The sequence below is a fragment of the Amblyraja radiata genome, chromosome 5, assembly GCF_010909765.2.
Source record: "Amblyraja radiata isolate CabotCenter1 chromosome 5, sAmbRad1.1.pri, whole genome shotgun sequence".
NCBI classification, from domain to species: Eukaryota; Metazoa; Chordata; class Chondrichthyes; order Rajiformes; family Rajidae; genus Amblyraja; species Amblyraja radiata.
The window spans coordinates 9444464-9465752 of NC_045960.1; the positions used below are offsets into that span (position 1 = coordinate 9444464).

The following is a 21289-nucleotide window of genomic DNA, read 5'->3' on the forward strand; positions in this document are numbered from 1 at the left end:
TGCCGCACCTGCTGAGTTTCTCCAGCATTTTTGCATACCCTAGCCTACAAACCTGTACATCTTTGGAATGTGGGAGCAAACCGGAGATCCCGGAGAAAACCCACGCAGGTCACAGGGAGAATAGCAGGATGGAACACGGGTCTCTGGTGCTGTAAGGCACCAACTCTACCGCTGCACCACCGTGCCTCCTCTGTGGGGGGAATTAACGGGCAAGTTGAGATTATTATACTACATGCCATCAGTCTTAAGAAGGGTCACGATAAATGTATTCGCAATAGATGCGATAGTGGCGTTTAAGATACGATAGTGGAGTTCAGCAGGCTTCCTGATGGGCACATGGAAGTGCAGGGAATAGTGGAATATGAATCATGTACAGGCAGATGAGATCAGTTTAACACATGGACATGCAGGGATAGAGGGATGTGGTCCATGTGGAAGCAGAGATTAGTGTAACTTGGCATCATGTTCCACACAGACATTGTGGGCCAAAGGGCCTGTTCCTGTGCTGTACTGTTCTATGTTCTATGACCTGAAATGTCCACTATCCATGTCCTGCACAGATGCTGCCCGACCCTCTGGGTTACTCTAGAACTTTGTGTACTGTTCATAAATTGTAGGATCAGGCCACGTGACCTATTCGGGCCTACTCCGCAAAGGCCCTGTTTCCATGCTGTATCTCTAAACTCAACTAAACTACACAGCTAGCTACACATGAACATGTCAAGAAAGTATTTAAGACGGGTTCATTAGTTCATGTTCATGTCATACTAGCAGAATTAGGCCATTTGGCCTATCGGGTCTACTCCGCCATTCAATCATGGCTGATCAATTTTTCCCACTCCACCCCATTCTCCTGCCTTCTCCCCATAACCTACTGTGCATAGAGCCCTGGTTCAATAAACCACAGTTGCAGTCTACTTCAGCAAACATCATGCTGAAATCTTTGTTTGGTTCTGCAGAATCTGGCCAATCTGGGCAATGGCCAAGTGTTCGACTATTAAAAATAGTAAGATTAAACGAGAACTTACCAGTTTGAAGTTTGATCTGTATTTTATGAGGAGTTACGATGAGGGATTACGTGAAGAACCCGCTCAGCGCGCATGCGCAGCATACTTCCAAGCAGCGGTGTGGAATCACAGATAGACACAGTTATTTGAAGTAAACATAGTAAAGAAAAGGAGACATCAGTTATTTAGTTTGATCCATATAATGAGGGTGGGAGCGGAGGGCACGTAATCCCTCATCGTAACTCCTCATAAAATACAGATCAAACTTCAAACTGGTAAGTTCTCGTTTAATCTTACTATTTTACTTCGGAGTCACGTGAGTGACTACGTGAAGACTTCAAAGCTCTGTGATTTCAAACCGTGTAACAGTTTTATTTCACTCACTGCCGAAGTTCTTGAGGGAGGAAGTGTTATCGTAACCAACCAATGAATCTGTTTTTCGAGAAACAAAAGGTATTTATTAACAATAACAAAAAATAATTGCTCCCCCGGGCTTAAATTAAATATTTGCAGCTTGTAATATTCTGGCTGCAAATAAATCAGGTTTCGTCAACGGCTTATTATAAAAAGTTCTGAATGTCGTTTCCCTCGACCATCCTGCTGTATTCAGAATATGGTCAACCGGTACGTCCATTCTCTCTGCCGTTGATGTAGATGCTGCCCTAGTGGAATGAGATTTAAATGTATTAGTATCTATTCCGGCAGCCTTCAGCACCTGTTTGAGCCATCTTGAAATGGTTTGGCTCGTTACCCGGCCATGAGGTTTCTTGTGGCTGACCCATAAGGCTTTTTCACTCCCTCTGATATTATAGATTGTGTCGATGTAATGTTGTAGATGGGTCACCACACACAACTGTGGCTCTGGTGGGTAGGCCCGGAATACCACTACTGGATTGGCTGTTCCTGGCCTGCTTTGTTTCACCAGACCCTGTATGCTGAATGCAATCTGATCTGGGGTGGTCACCATGTTGTCCAGCCTTAGCATGTGTAGAGACTGGACCCTCTGAGCGGATACCAGTGCCATCAACATTAGTGTCTTTAGTGTAGCTTGCTCGAGGCCGAGGGACCTGGCTGGTGGCCATTCCCTGAGGTATGTCAGGACCACACTGATGTCCCAGATGTGGGTATACCTGGGCTTAGGGGGATTGATATTGTAAATGCCCCTCATCAGCTTTACCACCAGTGGATGGGATCCCATCGCCTGTTGTCCTGGCGGTGGCTTGAGATAAGCAGAAAGCGCACTCCGCGCTGTGTTGATGGCACTGTAGCTGATCCCTTCATCATGGTGTAGATGGGCCAGGAACTCCAGTACATTGGTGGCTGTGGCTGTTGCATACGTTGTTCCTGTTTCCTGGCAGTACTTCTCCCAGTTTTTGATGCTGGTTAGGTACTGCCTCTTGGTGGATGTTCGAAGGGATGCTGACATGGTGGTGATGGTTTGTTCGGACAGTCCCAGTTCTCGGCAAGGTCTGTTCAAAACCTGCAACCCAGGAGATTGATTTTCTCATGGCATGGGTGGCTTATGCCTGATACTGGTTGAGTTAATAATCCTGGATCACTGGGAAAAACCATTGGTGATTCAACCACCATGTCATGCAGGACTGGGAACCATGGCAGTGTAGGCCAGTCGGGCACCATCAAAATACCTGAAGCAGAGTCCATCTGTATTTTGCGAAGTACCCGACTGATGAGGCAGAAGGGAGGGAAAGCGTAGAAGAAGAAATTTTCCCAATCCTGCGTGAAAGCATCTACCGCTGCTGCCTCTGGGTCTGGTTCCCATGCGACATACATAGGTACCTGGTGATTTAGCCTTGATGCAAATAAATCAATATCTGGCATTCCATATTGCTTAATAACTTTCGCAAATACTTTAGGGTTTAACATCCATTCGATGTTATCATTGAATTTGCGTGACCTGGTGTCGGCCACCGTATTTAGCTTACCTGGTAGGTAAGTAGCTGATAGCCAAATATGTCTTTCGACACACCAATGCCAAATTATATTGACCAATTTGTCGCATGATAATGATTTTATGCCGCCCATATGGTTAATGTAAGCCACCACCGTAGTATTATCAATTTGTAACCGAACATGCAAGTGCCGCATATTAGATACATATGCTTTTAAACCATAAAAGGCGCCCAACATCTCTAAATAGTTAATGCCCAGTGTGAGTAGTAATGATGACTCTATGTTAGTCCATCTCCCTCCTGTGCTGGATATGCAGTTAGTCGCTCCCCAGCCTTGAGCACTGGCATCCGTTTGAATAACTAAAGTAGGGTTAGTGATAATGATAGGGCTGAAACTATGCCAAATTTTTTCTGCCCACCACTGTAGCTCTGATATTGCTGCAGTGGGTAATTTCATGATACGATCATAGTGACCTTTATGTCGTTTTAGTGCCTGTACCTTTGCTCTTTGTAAATTTTGAGAGTGCAAAGGTCCGAATTGTGTAGCCGGAAATGCTGCTACCATTTTCCCAATTATTCTTGCTACTTGTCGGATAGTTGGTCGCTCGTTGACCATTAGATTGTTGCATGACTGTGCTAATTCAACCATTTTTGCCTTTGGCAAGGTAACAGTCATATGGACTGAGTTAATTGTGAAGCCCAGGTAGTCCACGATAGTGGATGGCTTCAATTTAGATTTATCTGGATGTAGGACAAACCCAAGAGTTTCCAGGAGCTGTTTTGTGGCTGATACTGCTGCCACAGCCAATTCCATCGTTTTCCCTACTATCAGAATATCATCCAGATATGCCATGACAATATATTTTTGTTTTCTTAGTATTGCCATGGCTGGTTTCAATATTTTGGTAAATAATCTTGGGGCTGAAGTTAGGCCATTAGGCAATGCTTTATATTGCCATTGCTGCCCCATCCAGATAAATTTTAGGTATCTGCGATGATCCTTGTGTATGGGTACTAGATAGTAAGCATCTTACTCTCTATATGCTGGCAGGAACCAGACCCACCTACCTCCAGGGTTATTGTCGTTTGTTCTGTTTCCTTGTTTTCGTGAAGATTTTTCTTGTCTGACGTGTTGGCGATGTTGGGGGTTGGCGCATTTTCCATGGGGTCCGATCTGGGCCCTGATCTAAAAAAGATCTTTGGGGATAAAATGCGGTCCTTGAGCTTTCACCAGTCCCATATTGAGGACGTCGACTGGTGGATGCCGTGGGGTGCTGTCGCTTGGGTATTGTAAGTCTCGGTTTGCTCGTCCCGGGGCCTGCCCCCATGAGGTTGAAAGTTTTTGATGCCTCTTCCATGTCCTTCAACTTTTTGTTGAGGTCCGTCCCGAATAACAGAGCGTCCGTCTCTGCGGCTGGGGTTTTACACAAGCCAGCAAACTTGGGATTGAGGGCAGGTTTTATGATTTCCCGCCGGAAGTTGTTAATTTCGTACTGCGTGTTGCACATTAATGCCAATACATCCTGCTGGCAGGTATCCATCTCCGTGTCTTCCACAGAACGAGCAAAGGCTGTGATGGCCGACGTCAGGAGCCTTAGGATCCGCTGTAGCTTAACTTCATAGTTGCGCATGTGTGCCCCCACGTGCCCCCAGATCTGGCTGTTTACAGTTCTCTGGTGTTTTGTGGAGATCCATTGCCTCAGAGAGCACCTTGTCCTGCAAGGGCTTATTTGAAAGCTGATTAATGCTGGCCGCTAATTTCGGTTCCAGCGGTCTTCCAGCACGTGGGCTTCCACACCCAGCAGCTCTTCTTGCTTCTGCACCTCCTGCATACTCCCGATCTCGTCCGCCAACCCCTGTTGCAGACCAGCCCAGTCCTGGTCACCAATGCTAGCCTCCAGTAATGAGGGAGCAGATGGCAGTGTACAGAACACTGTGGAGGGGGTGCCTGACCCCCCTCCGCGAGAGCGCTTTTCCTGCACTCGCTGGAGTACTTGCTCCAAGAGCCGTTCCATGCGGCTCATGCGGCTGTGTCTCCTCCGTTTAGGTGGAGACGTGTCCCCGTCCGACGAGTCGGAAACCACCGGCCGGTTGGTTTTACTGGCGGATTTTTTCCCAGTCCGCTGTTCAGGCATTAGCAGGACTGGGCTTGGCACGGTGTCAGGGATGGTGGACCGCTCTATGAGCGGTCCCGCCGCCTGTTGCTGTCCCCCTGAGATTGAACGCTCCTCTGGTGGAGTTTTGCAGGGGGCAGTTCTCTTTGAGAGTTTTTTCCTCAGTGTACTCATCTCTGTAAAATAGAAAGAACACACACAACTCTCCTCTCCGTTAGTTTCCACCTTCAGTGTACTTACCTAATGGTCCGTTTTTTAAACCTGCAGCTGGAGAGCCTGACTCCAGCTGCCGCCGCTTGTTGCACTGCTGGCGTAATGCCGCGCATGCGCGCTGAGCGGGTTCTTCACGTAGTCACTCACGTGACTCCGAAGTAAAATCATCTTTTATCATTGACAAATGATGTGTTGCGATGCGAAGTGTCATTAGGCTGCAAAGAATACGGGGAAGATTTATGAGGATGTTGCCGGGACTCGAGAGTCTGAGTTATAAGGAGAGGTTGGGCAGATTAGAATATTTTCCTTCACGCACGGTGACGCAGCGGTAGACTTGCTGCCTCACAGCACTAGAGACCCGGGTTCGATCCTGACTACGGGTGCTGTCTGTGCGGAGTTTGTGCGTTCTCCCCGTGACATGCGTGGGTTTTCTCCGGGCGCTCCAGTTTCCTCCCACACTCCAAAGATGTACTTGCTTGCAGGTTCATTTTGCTTCAGTAAAATTGTAAATTGTTGGGGTACTGATTGGGGATGATCAGCCATGATCACATTGAATGGCGGTGCTGGCTCGAAGGGCCGAATGGCCTACTCCTGCACCTATTGTCTATTGTCCCTAGTGTGTAGCATGGTGCTGGTGTAGGGGGTGATCGCTGTGGGCGCGGACTCGGTGTGCCGAAGGGTTTGTCTCCTAACTATGTCTCTAAAGACTAAAGAGACTGAAGGGTGATATTATGGTGTATAAAATCTTGAGGGGAATGGAGACAGTGAATGTGCAGTCTTTTACCAAGGTTAGGAGAATCAAAAACAAATGGGCTCAGTGAGCCAAAGGGCCTGTTTCCATGCTGTACATTTCAATCAATCAGTTAAGAACTGGCAAGTGATAGGAAGGAACTGCAAACGCTGGTTTTAACCAAAGATACTGCAGGCACAAAATGCTGGAGTAACTCAGCGGGACAGGCAGCATCTCTGGAGAGAAGGAAGAGGTGCTGTTTCTGGTCGAGACCCTTCTTCCTGAGTTACTCCAGCATTTTGTGTCCATCTACCAGCAAGTGATGGTCCGACTCAAATGAGTATTCAGGTGTGTTTCTATTAAAGTACCTTTATCGTGATGACATTGTTCCAAGCATTCTTCCAAGAATGTTATTAAAAAGGATGTCCACAAAATGAGATCTGGAGACAGATGGAGATTTGGAGGGCGGATTCCTTAGGACCATTTCCAAAGATGTGGATAAAGGAGAAAAAAGCGGCGGAGGGATTTCAGGCAAGAAAATCTAGCATCTAATGCCCCTGTCCCACTTAGGCGATTTTGTAGGTGACGTCAGGCGACTAGGCTGCCGCCGGGGTGTCGCCTGTATGGTCTCCTCAGTCGCACAAAGAGTCGTACCTTTCTTCTGGTTGCCGCTGGATTTTGAAATGTTCAAAATCTTTAGTCGACAGTCGGCGCCCGTGGGCTTGACGCCAACGATCGTAGCCTGACGTAGGTTGTCGCCAGGATGGCGTTGGTTGTCGCCAGGTGACGTTGGTTGTCGCCGGGTGCTGACTTTGGTGAATTCCATTGGCGACTACCTACGCCAACCTACGTCAACCGGCGACTGAATTGTCTTACCTTCTCGTAGCTTGTCGTAGGTGGACATAGGTTGTCGTAGGTGTGGTCGTAGGCGGACGTCCTAATGGGTCGCCAATTGTCGGTAGCTTGCCGTAGCTTGCCGTCGACTAGGAGGTAGGTTATTGTGGACTTTGTCGTAGACATTGTCGTAGGGGGGGGTCCAGTCGCTGGTTTTTCGGCGACCTGCTACGACTGTGACAGCCGCCAAAATAATCGCCTATGTGGGACCATGATGCCCCTGTCCCACTTAGGAAAACTGAACGGAAATCTCTGGAGACTTTGCGCCCCACCCAAGGTTTCTGTGCGGTTCCCAGAGGTTCCCGGAGGTTTTTGTCAGTCTCCCTACCTGCTTCCACTACCTGCAACCACCCGCAACCTCCGGGAACCGCACGGAAACCTTGGGTGGGGCGCAAAGTCTCCGGAGGTTTCCGTTCAGGTTTCCTAAGTGGGACAGGGGCATTAGGCAGTGGTTGCTGGAGGCATTAACTAAATTTGGGAATTGTGCAAAGAAGCAGAGTTGGAGCAGCACGGATACCTTGAAGGGTTGGAGGAGATGATAGAGATTTAGAAGTCTAAACATCAGGAAAGCCAAGTTGAATTTCTAAAAGCATCTTAAATGCCTCCACCACCACCCCTGGCAGTGCGTTCCAGGCCTCCACCACCCTCTGTTTAAAAACCTTGCCATTACATGGGTGGCATGGTGGTGCAGCGGTAGAGTTGCTGCCTCACAGCGCCAGAGATCCAAGTTCGATCCCGGCTACGGGTGCTGTCTGTGCGTTCTCCCCGTGACCTGCGTGGGTATTCTCCGAGAACTTCAGTTTCCTCCCACACTCCAAAGACGTACAAGTTTGCAGGTTAATTGGCTTGGTATACGTGTAAATTGCCCCCAGTATGTGTAGGAGAGTCGGCACGGACTCGGTGGGCCGAAGGGCCTGTTTCCGCGTTGTATCTCTAAACTAAACTAAACTACTCTAAGAAGCTCTATTTCAGACAATATCCATCAAGCAATTACTTTCTCCTCAGGGGAAGCAAGTCCTGAGATCAGAATTCCCTTTGGAAAACATTTATTGTCAGGTTCACCGACAGTAGCTTTTAAGGATCGGAGTTAAATCCTTCCAGATGTCCGCTTCAAAATGGGTGCACTGGGAAGCCTCTCGCACCTGCACATGTTCATCGTAAGCCTGAAACCCAAGAGCTGCCCTACTTGACCCCGCACTAAGCACCTCTCTCAGCAGCCTCTGTGATTTTGACTTGCCACCCAAAGCCGTGGAACCTTTTATAGATTTTTTTTTTACACTGCGCTAACGTTTCACCGTACTCTCGTTAACTTTAGGCCCGGCGAGAACAGCTGTCTGAGGCTATTTGCCAGAACTCTTGGAACACCACTTCTGTGACTCCGACACTCTCGCAGAGGGGTATTCACAGCAGCAGGTGAGAGACAACACATTTATGCACTCACACTTTGCAGCCATACCAAGGGAGGCCCAGACTTTGTTACTGATAATCACCCCTAATATGTTGCATCCCTGGAGAGAAGGAATGGGTGACGATTTGGGTCGAAATCCTTCTTCAGACCCAAAACATCACCCATTCCTTCTCTCCAGAGATGCTACTTGTCCCGCTGAGTTACTCCAGCTTTTTGTATCTTATCTTCGGTTTAAACCAGCACCTGCCGTTCCTTCCTACCCCCCCGAATATGTTGGCAGCTTTCACATAAATGGTTTCCGATTTCTTTGTTCTCATGCTATGGGCACCTGTTGACAGGTCAGGTTAATCTTTATTGGGCCTCTCTGAAGAAGGGTCCCGACCCGTAACATCGCCTATCCACGTCCTACAGAGATGCTGCCTGACCCGCTGAGTTACTCCACGCTGTACGCAAGATTCCAGCACCTGCAGTTCCCTGGTTTAGGTTAGTTTAGTTTAGCGATGCAGCGTGGAAACAGGCCCTTCGGACCACCGAGTCCACGCCGACCATCGATCACCCATTCATAGTGCAGAGACTGCACTTCCTGAGGGTGCTCAGGAAGAATAACATCACTCAGAGACTGCTGCTGTCCTTTTATCGGTGCTCCATTGAGAGCCTCCTAACATACTGTGTATGCGTATGGTACACCAGCTGCACAGCGGCTCAGAGGAAAGCGCTCCAGAGGGCCATTGACAACGCCCAGAGGATTGTCGGATGCCCTCTCCTTACCTTGGAGGACTTACACAGTTCCCGCTGCATCAAAAAATCCCAGAGTATTATAAAGAACATTTCCCACCCCGGACACTCCCTGTTTGAACTGTTACCGTCAGGCAGACGGTACAGATCTACAAGGACAAGGACAAACAGACTTAAAAACAGTTTTTACCCCACTGCTATAAAGGCACTAAATGTAGCCGCCAAGGAACGCAGGGGCGATACATACATACATGAAATCGACAGAAGGATGTAGGGCTGGGTGTTTATGCGTGCTATTTTTATGATATTTATTTTAGTTGTTTATCTTTTTAAATATTTTACTTTGTATGTATCGTTAGCTTTTAGAAATGTTTGAATGGTGCACTGACTGGCTGACATTTTACAATTTCGTTGTACATGGTTCATGTTACAATGACACCTTTTTTACAATAAAAAAAAAAAAAAAAAAAAAATACTAGTTCAGTTCAGTTTGGAGATACAGCACAGAAACAGGCCCTTCGGCCCACCGAGTCCACGGCGACCAGCGATCGCCGCATACTAGCACTGTCAATTTTACCAAAGCCAAATTAACTTACGAACATGTACTTCTTTGGAATGTGGAAAGAAACCAGAGCAACGGAGAAATCCCACGCGATCACAGGGTGAACGTACAAACTCCGTACAAACAGCACCCGTTGTCAGCATCGAACTCGGGTCTTGGGTGCTGTAAGGCAGCAACTCTGCCGATGCGCCACCATTAGTTCTGTTATCCCACTTCCTCATTCATTCTCTACACACTAGAGACAATTTTACAGAGGCCAATTAACCTACAAACCTGCACGTCTTTTGAACGTGGGGAGAAAACGGAGGACCCAGAGGAAACCGAAACGGTCATAGTGAGAATATGCAAACTCCACGCACAGACAGCACCCAAGCTCAGGATCAAACACAGGTCTCTGGCACTGTGAGGCAGCAGCTCTACCAGCTGTGCCATTTTGCCGCCTGGTATATAGTGTGTCTAGTGTGCAGGTGCTGGTTTATACCGAAGATAGATGCAAACAGCTGGAGTAATTCAGTGGGATAGACAGTATCTCTGGAGAAAAAGAATCGGTGACGTTTTCAGGTCGAGACCCTGTCTATTCTAATTTCTCTTGAGGTGGTATTAATGGGCCACCTTCGTGAACTGCTGTAGTCAGGTTTAGGACCACTATTGTGACATGCATCGAGGTACAATGAAAAGCTTTCGTTTGCTTGCTGTCCAGTCAAGTCAGATCATACCTCACATGAATTCTATTAAGCCAAACACAGGTACATCACGTGGAGCAAAGGGGAAGATACAGAGTGCAGAATATAGTTCTCAGCATTGTAGCGCACCAGTTCACAGACAAAGTCCAATGTCCGCAATGGGGTAGAGGTGAATCAGACAGTACCCTAGCTTATGGAAGGACTGTTCAGAAGTTTGATTCCAGAGGGGAAGAAGCTGTTCCTAAGTCCGGTGATATGCGCTTTAAAGTTTTTTCATGGGAGCAGGGAGAAGAAGGAATGACCGGGGTGGGGCCGGTCATTCCCCCCCCCCCCCCCACACACCGGCCCAGCCGTAGCTGCTGGTGCTTCCGGGCCGAACACAGGCCTGGCTCTGAGGGCACCGACGGCTGATGCTCCTCGGATGGCACGCAAGATGGGAGAGGAGCAGCAAACTCGAGATCCTGGGGAGGGAGAGCAGGGGAGGAGAGGGGATAGAGGGAGAGGAGGGGAGTAGGGAGGGAGTGACTGAGGGTAGGGGAAAGGAAAGGGAGAGAGAGGTGAGGGATGGATTTGGGGAGGGGAGGTGGAGAGGGGAATGAAGAGGGCGGAGCTGAGGAGGGAGAATGGGGTAGGAGGGGGAATAGAGGGAGAGGAGGGGGGGTGTGGGGGAGGTAGGGAGTGAGGAATAGAGGAAGAGGAGGGCAGTGGGGGAGCTGAGGAGGGATAGTGGGGGGGTAGGGGGTGAGGAGTGGGGGATAGAGGGATAGGAGTGGGGTAGGGAGGGGAGAGGAGTTATGGAGGGAGGGAGGGACTGAGGGTAGGGGAAAGGAGAGGAAGAGAGAGGCGAGGGAGGGATTGGGGAAGGGAGGAGGAGAGGAAAGAAGAGGGAGGGTGGAGGAGGGGGAGAGAGTGCTAGGGATGAGGGGAAATGAGGTGCGCCTGTGCAGTTGGGGGCTATGGGTGAGTGGTGGAATATTGTGTTGGGGGACTAAGCCTCCTGTGTGACAGAGACCCAACTGGTCCCACTTAGTCCCGTGTGTTTTTAAAGATCGTCTAACCTAACACTATCAAACATTCATACCGGCATTTATTGTCTATTTTTAAGCCACTTATTACCACCCAAATCATCGGAACATTCTCTGAAGCATAATAATTCATTAGCGCACGTAATCAGATTCCTTTTTTCTGAAGCAGTTCTGATGACTTTAATGCTTCTTTAAGTAGTTCATTAAATTTTAAATTGAAATAATATTTGAAAAGGAATTTAGCAGGAATGGAATTTTTGTCGATTAAATAGTTGCTGGACCTGACAACAATTTTTATTTGAAGTTGTTGGGTGAACTAGTTTCTCATGAATGCAGTAATTAGTTTGTGTATGCAATTGTATAAAATGTGAAAATTACCAGCCTGTGGAGGAATGCTTTGGTCTAAGTTGTGGGAAAGCGACACTTATTTTAAATATTCATCTTGCACTCCCCAATACATTGCCGTGGAGACCGGTGACTTTAGATCACTGTTTGATCCATCTGTGACTGGGTGCAGTGGTTTCCCCCCCAGCTAATGTCCCCCTGCTAAACCAGCCCTGGATGAGAGAGGTCAACAATCAAACCTGGAGGCATAAGAGACTGGAGATGCTGTAGACCAGCCATGATGGGCCGAGTGGCCTGATTCTGCTCCTAGAACCTTTGAATTTCTAGAGCCGCCTCCTTAAGTACCCTGGGATGCAGACCATCAGGCCTTGGCGATTTATCAGCCTTCAGTCCCATCAGTCTACCCAACACCATTTCCTGCCTAATGTGAATTTCCTTCAGTTCCTCCATCACCCTAGGTCCTCTGGCCACTAGTACATCTGGGAGATTGTTTGTATCCTCCTTAGTGAAGACAGATCCAAAGTACCTGTTCAACTCGTCTGCCATTTCCTTGTTTCCCATGATCAATTCACCTGTCTCTGTCGTCAAAGAACCCACATTTGTCTTAACTAATTTTTTCCTCTTCACACAGTATCAAAAGAAGCTTTTACTATCCTCCTTTATATTCTTGGCTAACTTACCTTCGTACCTCATCTTTTCCCCCCGTATTGCCTTTTTAGTTATCTTCTGTTGCACTTTAAAAGTTTCCCAATCCTCTTGCTTCCCGCTCATCTTTGCTATGTTATACATCTTCTCCTTTATTTATATACTGTCCTTGACTTCCCTTGTCAGCCACGGTCTCCCCTTACTCCCCTTGGAATGTTTCTTCCCTTTTGAATGAACTGATCCTGCACCTTTTGTATTATTCCCAGAAATACCTGCCATTGTTGTCCACTGTCATCCCTGCTTGGGTCTCTTTCCAGTCAACTTTGGCCAGCTCCTCTCTCATGCCTCCATAGTCCCCTTTGCTCAACTGCAATACTGACACTTCCGATTTTCTCCCTCTCAAATTGTAGATTAAAACATCATATCATGGTCACTACCTCCTAATGGCTCCTTTACCTTGAGTTCCCTTATCAAATCCGGTTCATTACACAACACTAAATCCAGAATTGCCTTCTCCCTGGTAGGCTCCAGTACAAGCTGCTCTAAGAATCCATCTCGGAGACACTCCACAAACTCCCTTTCTTGGGGTCCAGTACTAACCTGATTTTCCCAGTCTACCTGCATGTTGAAATCTCCCATAACAACCGTAGCATTACCTTTACAACATGCCAATTTTAACTCTTGATTCAACTTGCACCCTATATCCAGGCCACTGTTTGGGGGCCTGTAGATAACTCCCATTAGGGTCTTTTTACCCTTACAATTCCTCAGTTCTATCCATACTGACTCCACATCTCCTGATTCTATGTCACCCCTCGCAAGGGATTCCTTACCCACAGAGCTACCCCACCCCCTCTACCCACCTGTCTGTCTTTTCGATAGGACGTATATCCCTGAATATTCAATTCCCAGCCCTGGCCCTCTTGCAGCCATGTCTCTGTAATTCCCACAACATCATACTTGTCAATCTCTAACCGAGCCTCAAACTCATCCACTTTATTTCATATACAACTTTTTAACTTTGGTTTTCACCTCCTCTCTCACTATTGCCCCTGACCTTACTCTCTTATCCCTTCTAAAACTTTCGTTCCATTAATTCGGGAATCTTTTGTAACTTTTCCTGTACTCACTACCTCTTTAACTCCATCTTTATGCCCCTCCCCCCCGCTATTTAATTTAAACCCACACATGTAGCACTAGCAAACCTGCCTGCCAGAACGTCGGTCCCCCTCCAGTTCAGATGTAAACCGTCCCTTTTGAACAGGTGATCTCTACCCCAGAAGAGATCCCAGTGGCCTATAAATCCAAATCCTTGCTCCCTGCTCCAGCCCCTCAGCCACACATTCAGCTCCCCTATCTCCCTGTTCCTGTCCTCACTAGCATGAGGTACTGGAAGCAATCCAGAGATAACCACCCTAGAAGTCCGGCATTTCAGTCTTCTTCCTAACTCTCTAAACTGATGTTGGAGAACCTCCTTCCTCTTCTTCCCGATGTGGTTTGTGCCCACGTGCCGGCTGTTCACCCTTCCCTCTCGACGATGTTCTAAAGTCGGTCCGAGATATCTTGAAGCCTGGCACCAGGGAGGCAACAGACCATCCTTGAGTCTTGTCTGCCGCCACAGAATCTCCTGTCCGCTCCTCGTACAATGGAGTCACCCACCACTACGGCTCTGCCCGACGGCGGTCTCGCCGGTCGAGTCTCATCGCTAGGATTGGAGCCACCAACCTTCGGACTAGAAGCGACGTCTGCCCCCGACAGCTCCCAAGAGGGCGTACCTGTTTTCATTTGGCACCAGCCACTGGGGTCTCCTGCACTCCACCTTTACTCCCATTTCTCACAGTCACCCACCTTCGCTCTTCCTGCATCCTTGCCGTAACAACCTCACTGTAGGTCCTGTCCAGCAAACTCTTGTTTTCCCGGATGGTTCTGAGGTCATCCAGCTGCTGCTCCAGTTCCCCAACACAGGAGCTGAACCTGGACATAATTTCTGCTGGGGTAGTTTCCAGAAGACCAGCGGTGCCCCTGACTTCCCACATCCTGCAGGAAACGCACTGCTCCAACTTGCCTGCCATTTCTTCAGTGAACCAAAAATATCACAAATTTCGATCAAGTGTAGCCTCCTTGCCTCAGCCTCCTCGCCGAAGACTCTCAAGGCAAAGACTCGCACTTTACTCACCAAGGCACTTCACCTCAACAAGGCCGCTCCTCTACTGCTGCACTTCTTTAGTACTTGAGTATAGGAGCAGGGAGGTTCTACTGCAGTTGTACAGGGTCTTGGTGAGACCACACCTGGAGTATTGTGTATATGTTTTGGTCTCCTAATCTGAGGAAGGACATTATTGCCATAGAGGGAGTACAGAGAAGGTTCACCAAACTGATTCCTGGGATGGCAGGACTTTCATATGAAGAAAGACTGGATAGACTCGGCTTGTACTCGCTAGAATTTAGGAGATTGAGGGGGGATTTTATAGAAACTTACAAAATTCTTAAGGGGTTGGACAGGCTAGATGCAGGAAGATTGTTCCCGATGTTGGGAAAGTCCAGGACAAGGGATCACAGCTTAAGGATAAGGGGGAAATCCTTTAAGACCGAGATGAGAAAAACATTTTTCACTCAGAAAGTGGTGAATCTCTGGAACTCTCTGTCACAGAAGGTAGTTGAGGCCAGTTCATTGGCTATATTTAAGAGGGAGTTAGATGTGGCCCTTGTGGCTAAAGGGATCAGGGGGTATGGAGAGAAGGCAGGTACAGGATACTGAGCTGGATGATCAACCATGATCATATTGAATGGCGGTGCAGGCTCGAAGGGCCGAATGGCCTACTCCTGCACCTATTTTCTATGTATTTCTATGTATGTATGTATCTGCTACCTAATCAATTACTTTAAGGCTAATTTATAAATTCATCGAACCTGAGCCTTTGGCGTTCTTTTTAAATCTTCTTTCCCCCTGACTCACCTACTTCCAGCCAATACTCGCTCTCCCTGCTTCTGGCTGCTGCTCCTCTCCGACCTTCACGGAAAACACTTGAGTTCCAACCCCACAGCGAGATTAGGAATAAAAGCAGAAATAATAGAGTTCTGGAACTTGGGGGAATAATTACATTGTCCAGGTTGACAAAATAAAAACAAAATTTTGAAGTTTGAGTCTGAAGAAGAGTGCCGACCCGAAATGTCATCTATCCATGTTCTCCAGTGATGCTGCCTGACCCGCTGAGCGACTCCAGCACTCTGTGTTCTTTTCTGTATTAGCCAGCATCCGACACTACAAACAAAAACAAACCTTTCTGTTCTAATGCCGTGTTTCATTGAGTCCAGAAGTATTGGCCCAGAGTGTCCCGCAAATAGTGGATTGCTTCTGAGATGCAATAACTATTATTTTAAGAGCAGCATGGCAAAAGTAGACATATCAAACAGCTGTGAGGAATCATCGACAGAACACAGATACTGGAGTTTGCCTTGTATTTCATCATGGTAATGTCATGGGATTCTTACTTTGCTACTGAAGGGACATAATGGTGCCTAGGTTTATTATGGTGAAATATTCTGTCAAGCGTGTTTAGTTTAGTTTAGTTTAGTTAAGAGATACAGCGCGGAAACAGGCCCTTCGACCCACCAAGTCTACGCTGACCAAGTCCACTAGCCCTTTCCTACACACACTTGGGGCAATTTACAATTTTACCAAAGTCAATTAACCTCTGATAACAGCAGAAAGAATCTCCGGTGAGGGAAGAAAGCGGTGCACCCAGAGAAAACCCACACTGTCACCTGGAGAACATACAAACTCCATACAGACAGTACCCATAGTCAGTATCGAAACGGGGTCTCTGGTGCTGTAAGGCAACAATTCTACCGCTGTGCCACCGTGCCACCCTTAAGTGTTATTTATAGGTTTTTATAGAGGCAGAGGAACTGGACGAAAATGGTCAGGAAGGGAGAAAATTCTTGTTTTTGTATAGTCTATTGTCACGTGAACCGAGTTACAGTGAAACGCACTTTGTTGCGAGCTGACCTGTCAGCGGAAAGACAATATATGGTTACAATCAGGCTGTCCACAGTGTACAGATGTATGATCATGGCAATAATCTTTAGGGCAAGATAAAGTCCAGTAAAGTCCAATTAAAGATAGTCCGAATGTCTCCAATAAGGTAAATAGTAGGTCATGACCACTCTCTCCTTGGTGATAGGATAGTTCAGTTACCTGTTAACAGCTGGGAAGAAACTGTCCCTGAATCTGGCGTGGTGCGTTTTCACATGTCTGTACCTCTTGCCTGATGGGAGAGGGGAGAAGAGGGAATGGCCAGGGTGCGACTTGTCCTTGATTATGCTGCTGGCCTTGCTGAGGCAGCGTGAGGTGCAGATGGAGTCAATGGGAACAAAGTTTGTGTGATGGTCTGGGCTGCGTCCACAATTCGCTGCAATTTCTTGCAGTCTTGGATGGAGCTGTTCCCAAACCGAACTGTGATGCATCCTGACCATTTTCATCCAGTTCCACTGCCTCTCTCAGTACCTATAAGTAACACTAAAGAGCGAAGTGGACTCGATGGGACGAAGGGCCTGTTGATTGTTAATTAAGCATTGTGCAATGGTTCGATGGTACTTTATTGCTACATGCACCATTCAGTTAAAGTATTACTATACATAAGCACATCTTAGATTGAGTACAAGGAATAGTAAGATGGATAGGAAGTGTATAGGAATTGTACACTACAGTCACCAGATTTCCTCCCCATTTTCAAGTCCCAGTTCTATGTGCAGAATTTCCTAACCTGCATATGAAGGCCTGTTGTCGTGGCATTGCAGGGTAGGCCTTGCCAAGGCCTGTTAACCATATAACAAAACCATATAACAATTACAGCACGGAAACAGGCCATCTCGGCCCTACAAGTCCGTGCCGAACAACTTTTTTCCCTTAGTCCCACCTGCCTGCACCCATACCATAACCCTCCATTCCCTTCTCATCCATATGCCTATCCAATTTATTTTTAAATGATACCAACGAACCTGCCGCCACCACTTCCACTGGAAGCTCATTCCACACCGCTACCACTCTCTGAGTAAAGAAGTTCCCCCTCATGTTACCCCTAAACTTCTGTCCCTTAATTCTGAAGTCATGTCCTCTTGTTTGAATCTTCCCTATTCTCAAAGGGAAAAGCTTGATCACGTCAACTCTGTCTACCCCTCTCATCATTTTAAAGACCTCTATCAAGTCCCCCCTTAACCTTCTGCGCTCCAGAGAATAAAGACCTAACTTATTCAACCTATCTCTGTAACTTAGTTGTTGAAACCCAGGCAACATTCTAGTAAATCTCCTCTGTACTCTCTCTATTTTGTTGACATCCTTCCTATAATTGGGCGACCAAAATTGTACACCATACTCCAGATTTGGTCTCACCAATGCCTTGTACAATTTTAACATTACATCCCAGCTTCTATACTCAATGCTCTGATTTATAAAGGCTAGCATACCAAAAGCTTTCTTTACCACCCTATCTATATGAGATTCCGCCTTCAAGGAACTATGCACGGTTATTCCCAGATCCCTCTGTTCAACTGTATTCTTCAATTCCCTACCATTTATCAAGTTGTCATGGCATTGCAGGGTAAGGCCTGTTGTCATGGCATTACAGGGTAGGCCTTGCCAAGTGTAGCCATAGTTATCCTCCACCGCCGCTCTGCCGCTGCAAGGCTCGTCCGGTCCTCACACTTGGCCTCCTGAAGCGGTGCCTAGTCCAACCAAGCCCCAGGCTGCTGCAGGCCCTCCAGTGGCCCACTCCAACGTCGAGGCACTGTACATCCTCCCGCATCTCGGCCTCTTTTAGTTTTTTAGTTTCAGAGATGCAGTGCGCAAACAGGCTCTCCGATCAACGATCCCCATACATTAACACTATCCTACACACTGGGGACAATTTACAATTTTTACAAACTAATTAACCTACAATCACCAACCATAGTCGGGATCGAACCCAGGTCGCTGGCGCTGAAAGGCAGTAACTGAGCCGCTGCGCCACTCTGCCACTCTTGGAGCGGCGCCCGGTCCAGCCAAGCCCCAGGCTGCCACAGGGCCTCCAGCGGCCCACTCCATCATCGAGGTTGTGCACTCCCTCCAGCACCCGGTCTGCTTACTGGCCCTTTGTTCCTTGCGTCCTCCCCATGCCACCATCTTAGATATATTTTCCACTAGTTTCCACTAGTGGGAGAGTCCAGGGCTAGAGGTCATAGCCTCAGTATTAAAGGACGTTCTTTTAGGAAGGACATGAGGAGAAATGTCTTTAGTCAAACGGTGGTGAATCTGTGGAATTCTTTGCCGCAGACGGCTGTGGAGGCCAAGTCAGTGGATTTATTAAGGCAGAGATAGATAGATTCTTGATCAGTACGGGTGTCGGACGTTGTGAGGAAAAGGCAGGAGAATGGAGTTAGGAGGGAGAGATTAACAGCCATGATCGTGTGGCAGAGTAGACTTGATGGGCTGAATGGCATAATTCTACTCCTATCACTTATGATCTTACGACCTTCACCCTCCCCCCCCCCCCCCCCAGGGAAGCGCAGGGAAGGGTTTGTCCGCTTGCCCCTTGGAGACCTCCAACGGACCCCTCCTCTTGGACTCCAACTCCTCTTGGAAGTCCTCACCACCCATTGATGACCCCTTCACCCGTCTCCAACAGACCCCCCTCCTCTTGGACTCCCCCGGATGGCCATCAAATTAAAAGCACCTACATTCTATCTTTGTCCCGCCCCCTCCCCCGACATCATTCTGAAGAAGGGTCTCGACCCAAAATTCCGTCCATTCCGTCTCTCCAGAGAAGCTGCCTGTCCCGCTGAGTTACTTCAGCTTTTTGTGTCTGCCTCTTGGGGACTGTGGGCCAGCCAGGTCTGTGCCAGGGTGATACGCACGGCACCCCAGTCTCCACATGTGTGCCCTTTCAAGATCACACCAGTAGCTTTAATTTAACTTTGGAGATACAGGTCCTTCCCACCGAGTTTGCGCCAACCAGCGATCCCCGCACACTAACTCTATCCTACACACACTAGGGACAATTTCCAATGTCACCAAAGTCAATTATCCTGCAAACCTGCACGTCTTTGGAGTGCGGGAGGCAAACCGGAGCACCCAGAGGAAACCCACGCAGGTCATGGGGAGAACGTGCAAACTCCGTACAGACAGGGCAGGATTGAAACCTGGGTCTCTGGCCCTGTAAGGCAGCAACTCTACCGCTGCGCCAACGTGCCGCCCTGTGAGTGAAAAAGTCCTGAAATAACATACTATTTCATTTTAATACCATTTACCAGTCATTTTTCTGCTTGTTGAAATAGCAAAATAATAAAATGTCTAGTGTCGGCGTGGGATTATGGTGGAGTTTTTATGGTTTCAGATCATATCCATGGAAGTCAAGCGGAAAGACCCCTCGGGACCTCTCGTCATCCTATTTAAATCCGCTGGCTGTGTTCAGATCTCCACTTTGAACTGAATGTATTCACTTAGTGATCCTGTTACTGGATGTGAATTCCTTAGCCCTGTTACTGGAGCCTTTTCTCTCAGTTAACCAGCTCCTAACTTCTGAAATTGCGTTCTCAATGTGCTCCTTAAAACCCCAACCCTTGGGCCAAAACTTTGGTCACCTGTTCTAATATCTCCTCTCGTAGTCAGTGTCACTGTATGCTTCACAAAGTTACAGTACAAGGGCGGCACGATGGCGCAGTGGTAGAGCCGCTGCCTGACAGCGCCAGAGACCCGACCACGGGTGCTGTCCATATGGACGTTCTCCCCATGACCTGCGTGTGTTTTCACCGGGTGCTCCGGTTTCCTCTCACGCTCCAACGACATTCAGTGTTGTAATTCAATTGGCTTCTACAAATTGTCCCTAGTGTTTTGGATAGAACTAGCGAGTTGGTGTTGACTCGTTGGACCGAAGGGCCTGTTTCCGTGCTGTATCTCTAAACTAAACCAAAGTCCCTATTGGTCCATTGGAACCAGACTGAAAGAAGATGGACCGGTACTGCACGGGAAGAGGCCCTTCGGCCCACAATGTCTGTGCTGACCATGATGCCAAGTTAAACTAATCTCTGCTTCCACTTTGACTATATCCCTCCATTCTCTGCATATCCACGTGCCTATCTAAAAGCCTCATAAACGCCACTATCATATCTGCCTCCACCACCACCCCTGGCAGCACGTTCCACGCACCCACCTCTGTGTAAAAAAACTTGCCCCGCACATCTCCTTTAAACTTGGCCCCTCTCACCTTAAAGCCATGCTCTTTAGTCTTTGGCACGTACACACTGGGAGAAAAGGGTCTGAAAAAGGTCACAAATTGCTGGAGTAACTCAGCGGGTCAGGCAGCATCTCGGGAAACGGAACTGTGATCTTCCATCAATTCTAGCACAATGATTAACATTACTTGGGAGTATTGTGTGCAGTTCTGGTCAGCACCATTACAGGAACGATGTGGAGGCTTTGGAGAAGGTGCAGAGGAGGTTTACCAGAATAGTGCCTGGATTCGAGGGTTTCGGCTACAGGGAGAGGTTGGATAGACTTGCATTGTTTTCTCTGTAACGTCGGAGGTTGAGGGAAGACTTGATAAATATAAAACGATGACAGGCATAGATCGGACAGACTGGCCGAACCTTTTTCCAAGGGTGGAAATATCTGTTGGGCCAAAGGGCCTGTTTCCACGTCATATCTTTAAACTAAACTAAAGTCCCTATAGTGTAAGAAGGAATGTTTCTACAGAGGGTTGGAGGCTGTTCTGGGGAGTCCAAGAGGATGGGAAAAGGGGTCATCACTGGGTGGTGAGGACTCTTTCCCATAGAAAAAGGCACAGAGGTGACGGAAGAAAAGCTCTACGTTGTGGCGGACCCGGAACTCGTTGAGGTGGGGGAGGTGGAGGGGAACGGAGATGAGGCCTCTGTTGATCACAGATCGTTCCGTATCGAAGAAGGGTCTCAACCCGAAACGTCACCCATTCCTTCTCTCCAGAGATGCTGCCTGTCCCGCTGAGTTACTCCAGCTTTTTGTGTCTA

General features: G+C 47.9%; 1 protein-coding gene across 1 annotated transcript in view; it reads left to right on the plus strand.

Moving 5' to 3' along the window:
• Positions 1–21289, plus strand: part of kif6 (kinesin family member 6) — a 548981-nt gene that overhangs the window by 502102 nt on the left and 25590 nt on the right. The window contains exon 19 of the mRNA XM_033020572.1: positions 8184–8281. Within this exon, the coding sequence (XP_032876463.1) occupies positions 8184–8281 (98 nt within the window). The remainder of the gene's footprint in view (positions 1–8183; positions 8282–21289) is intronic.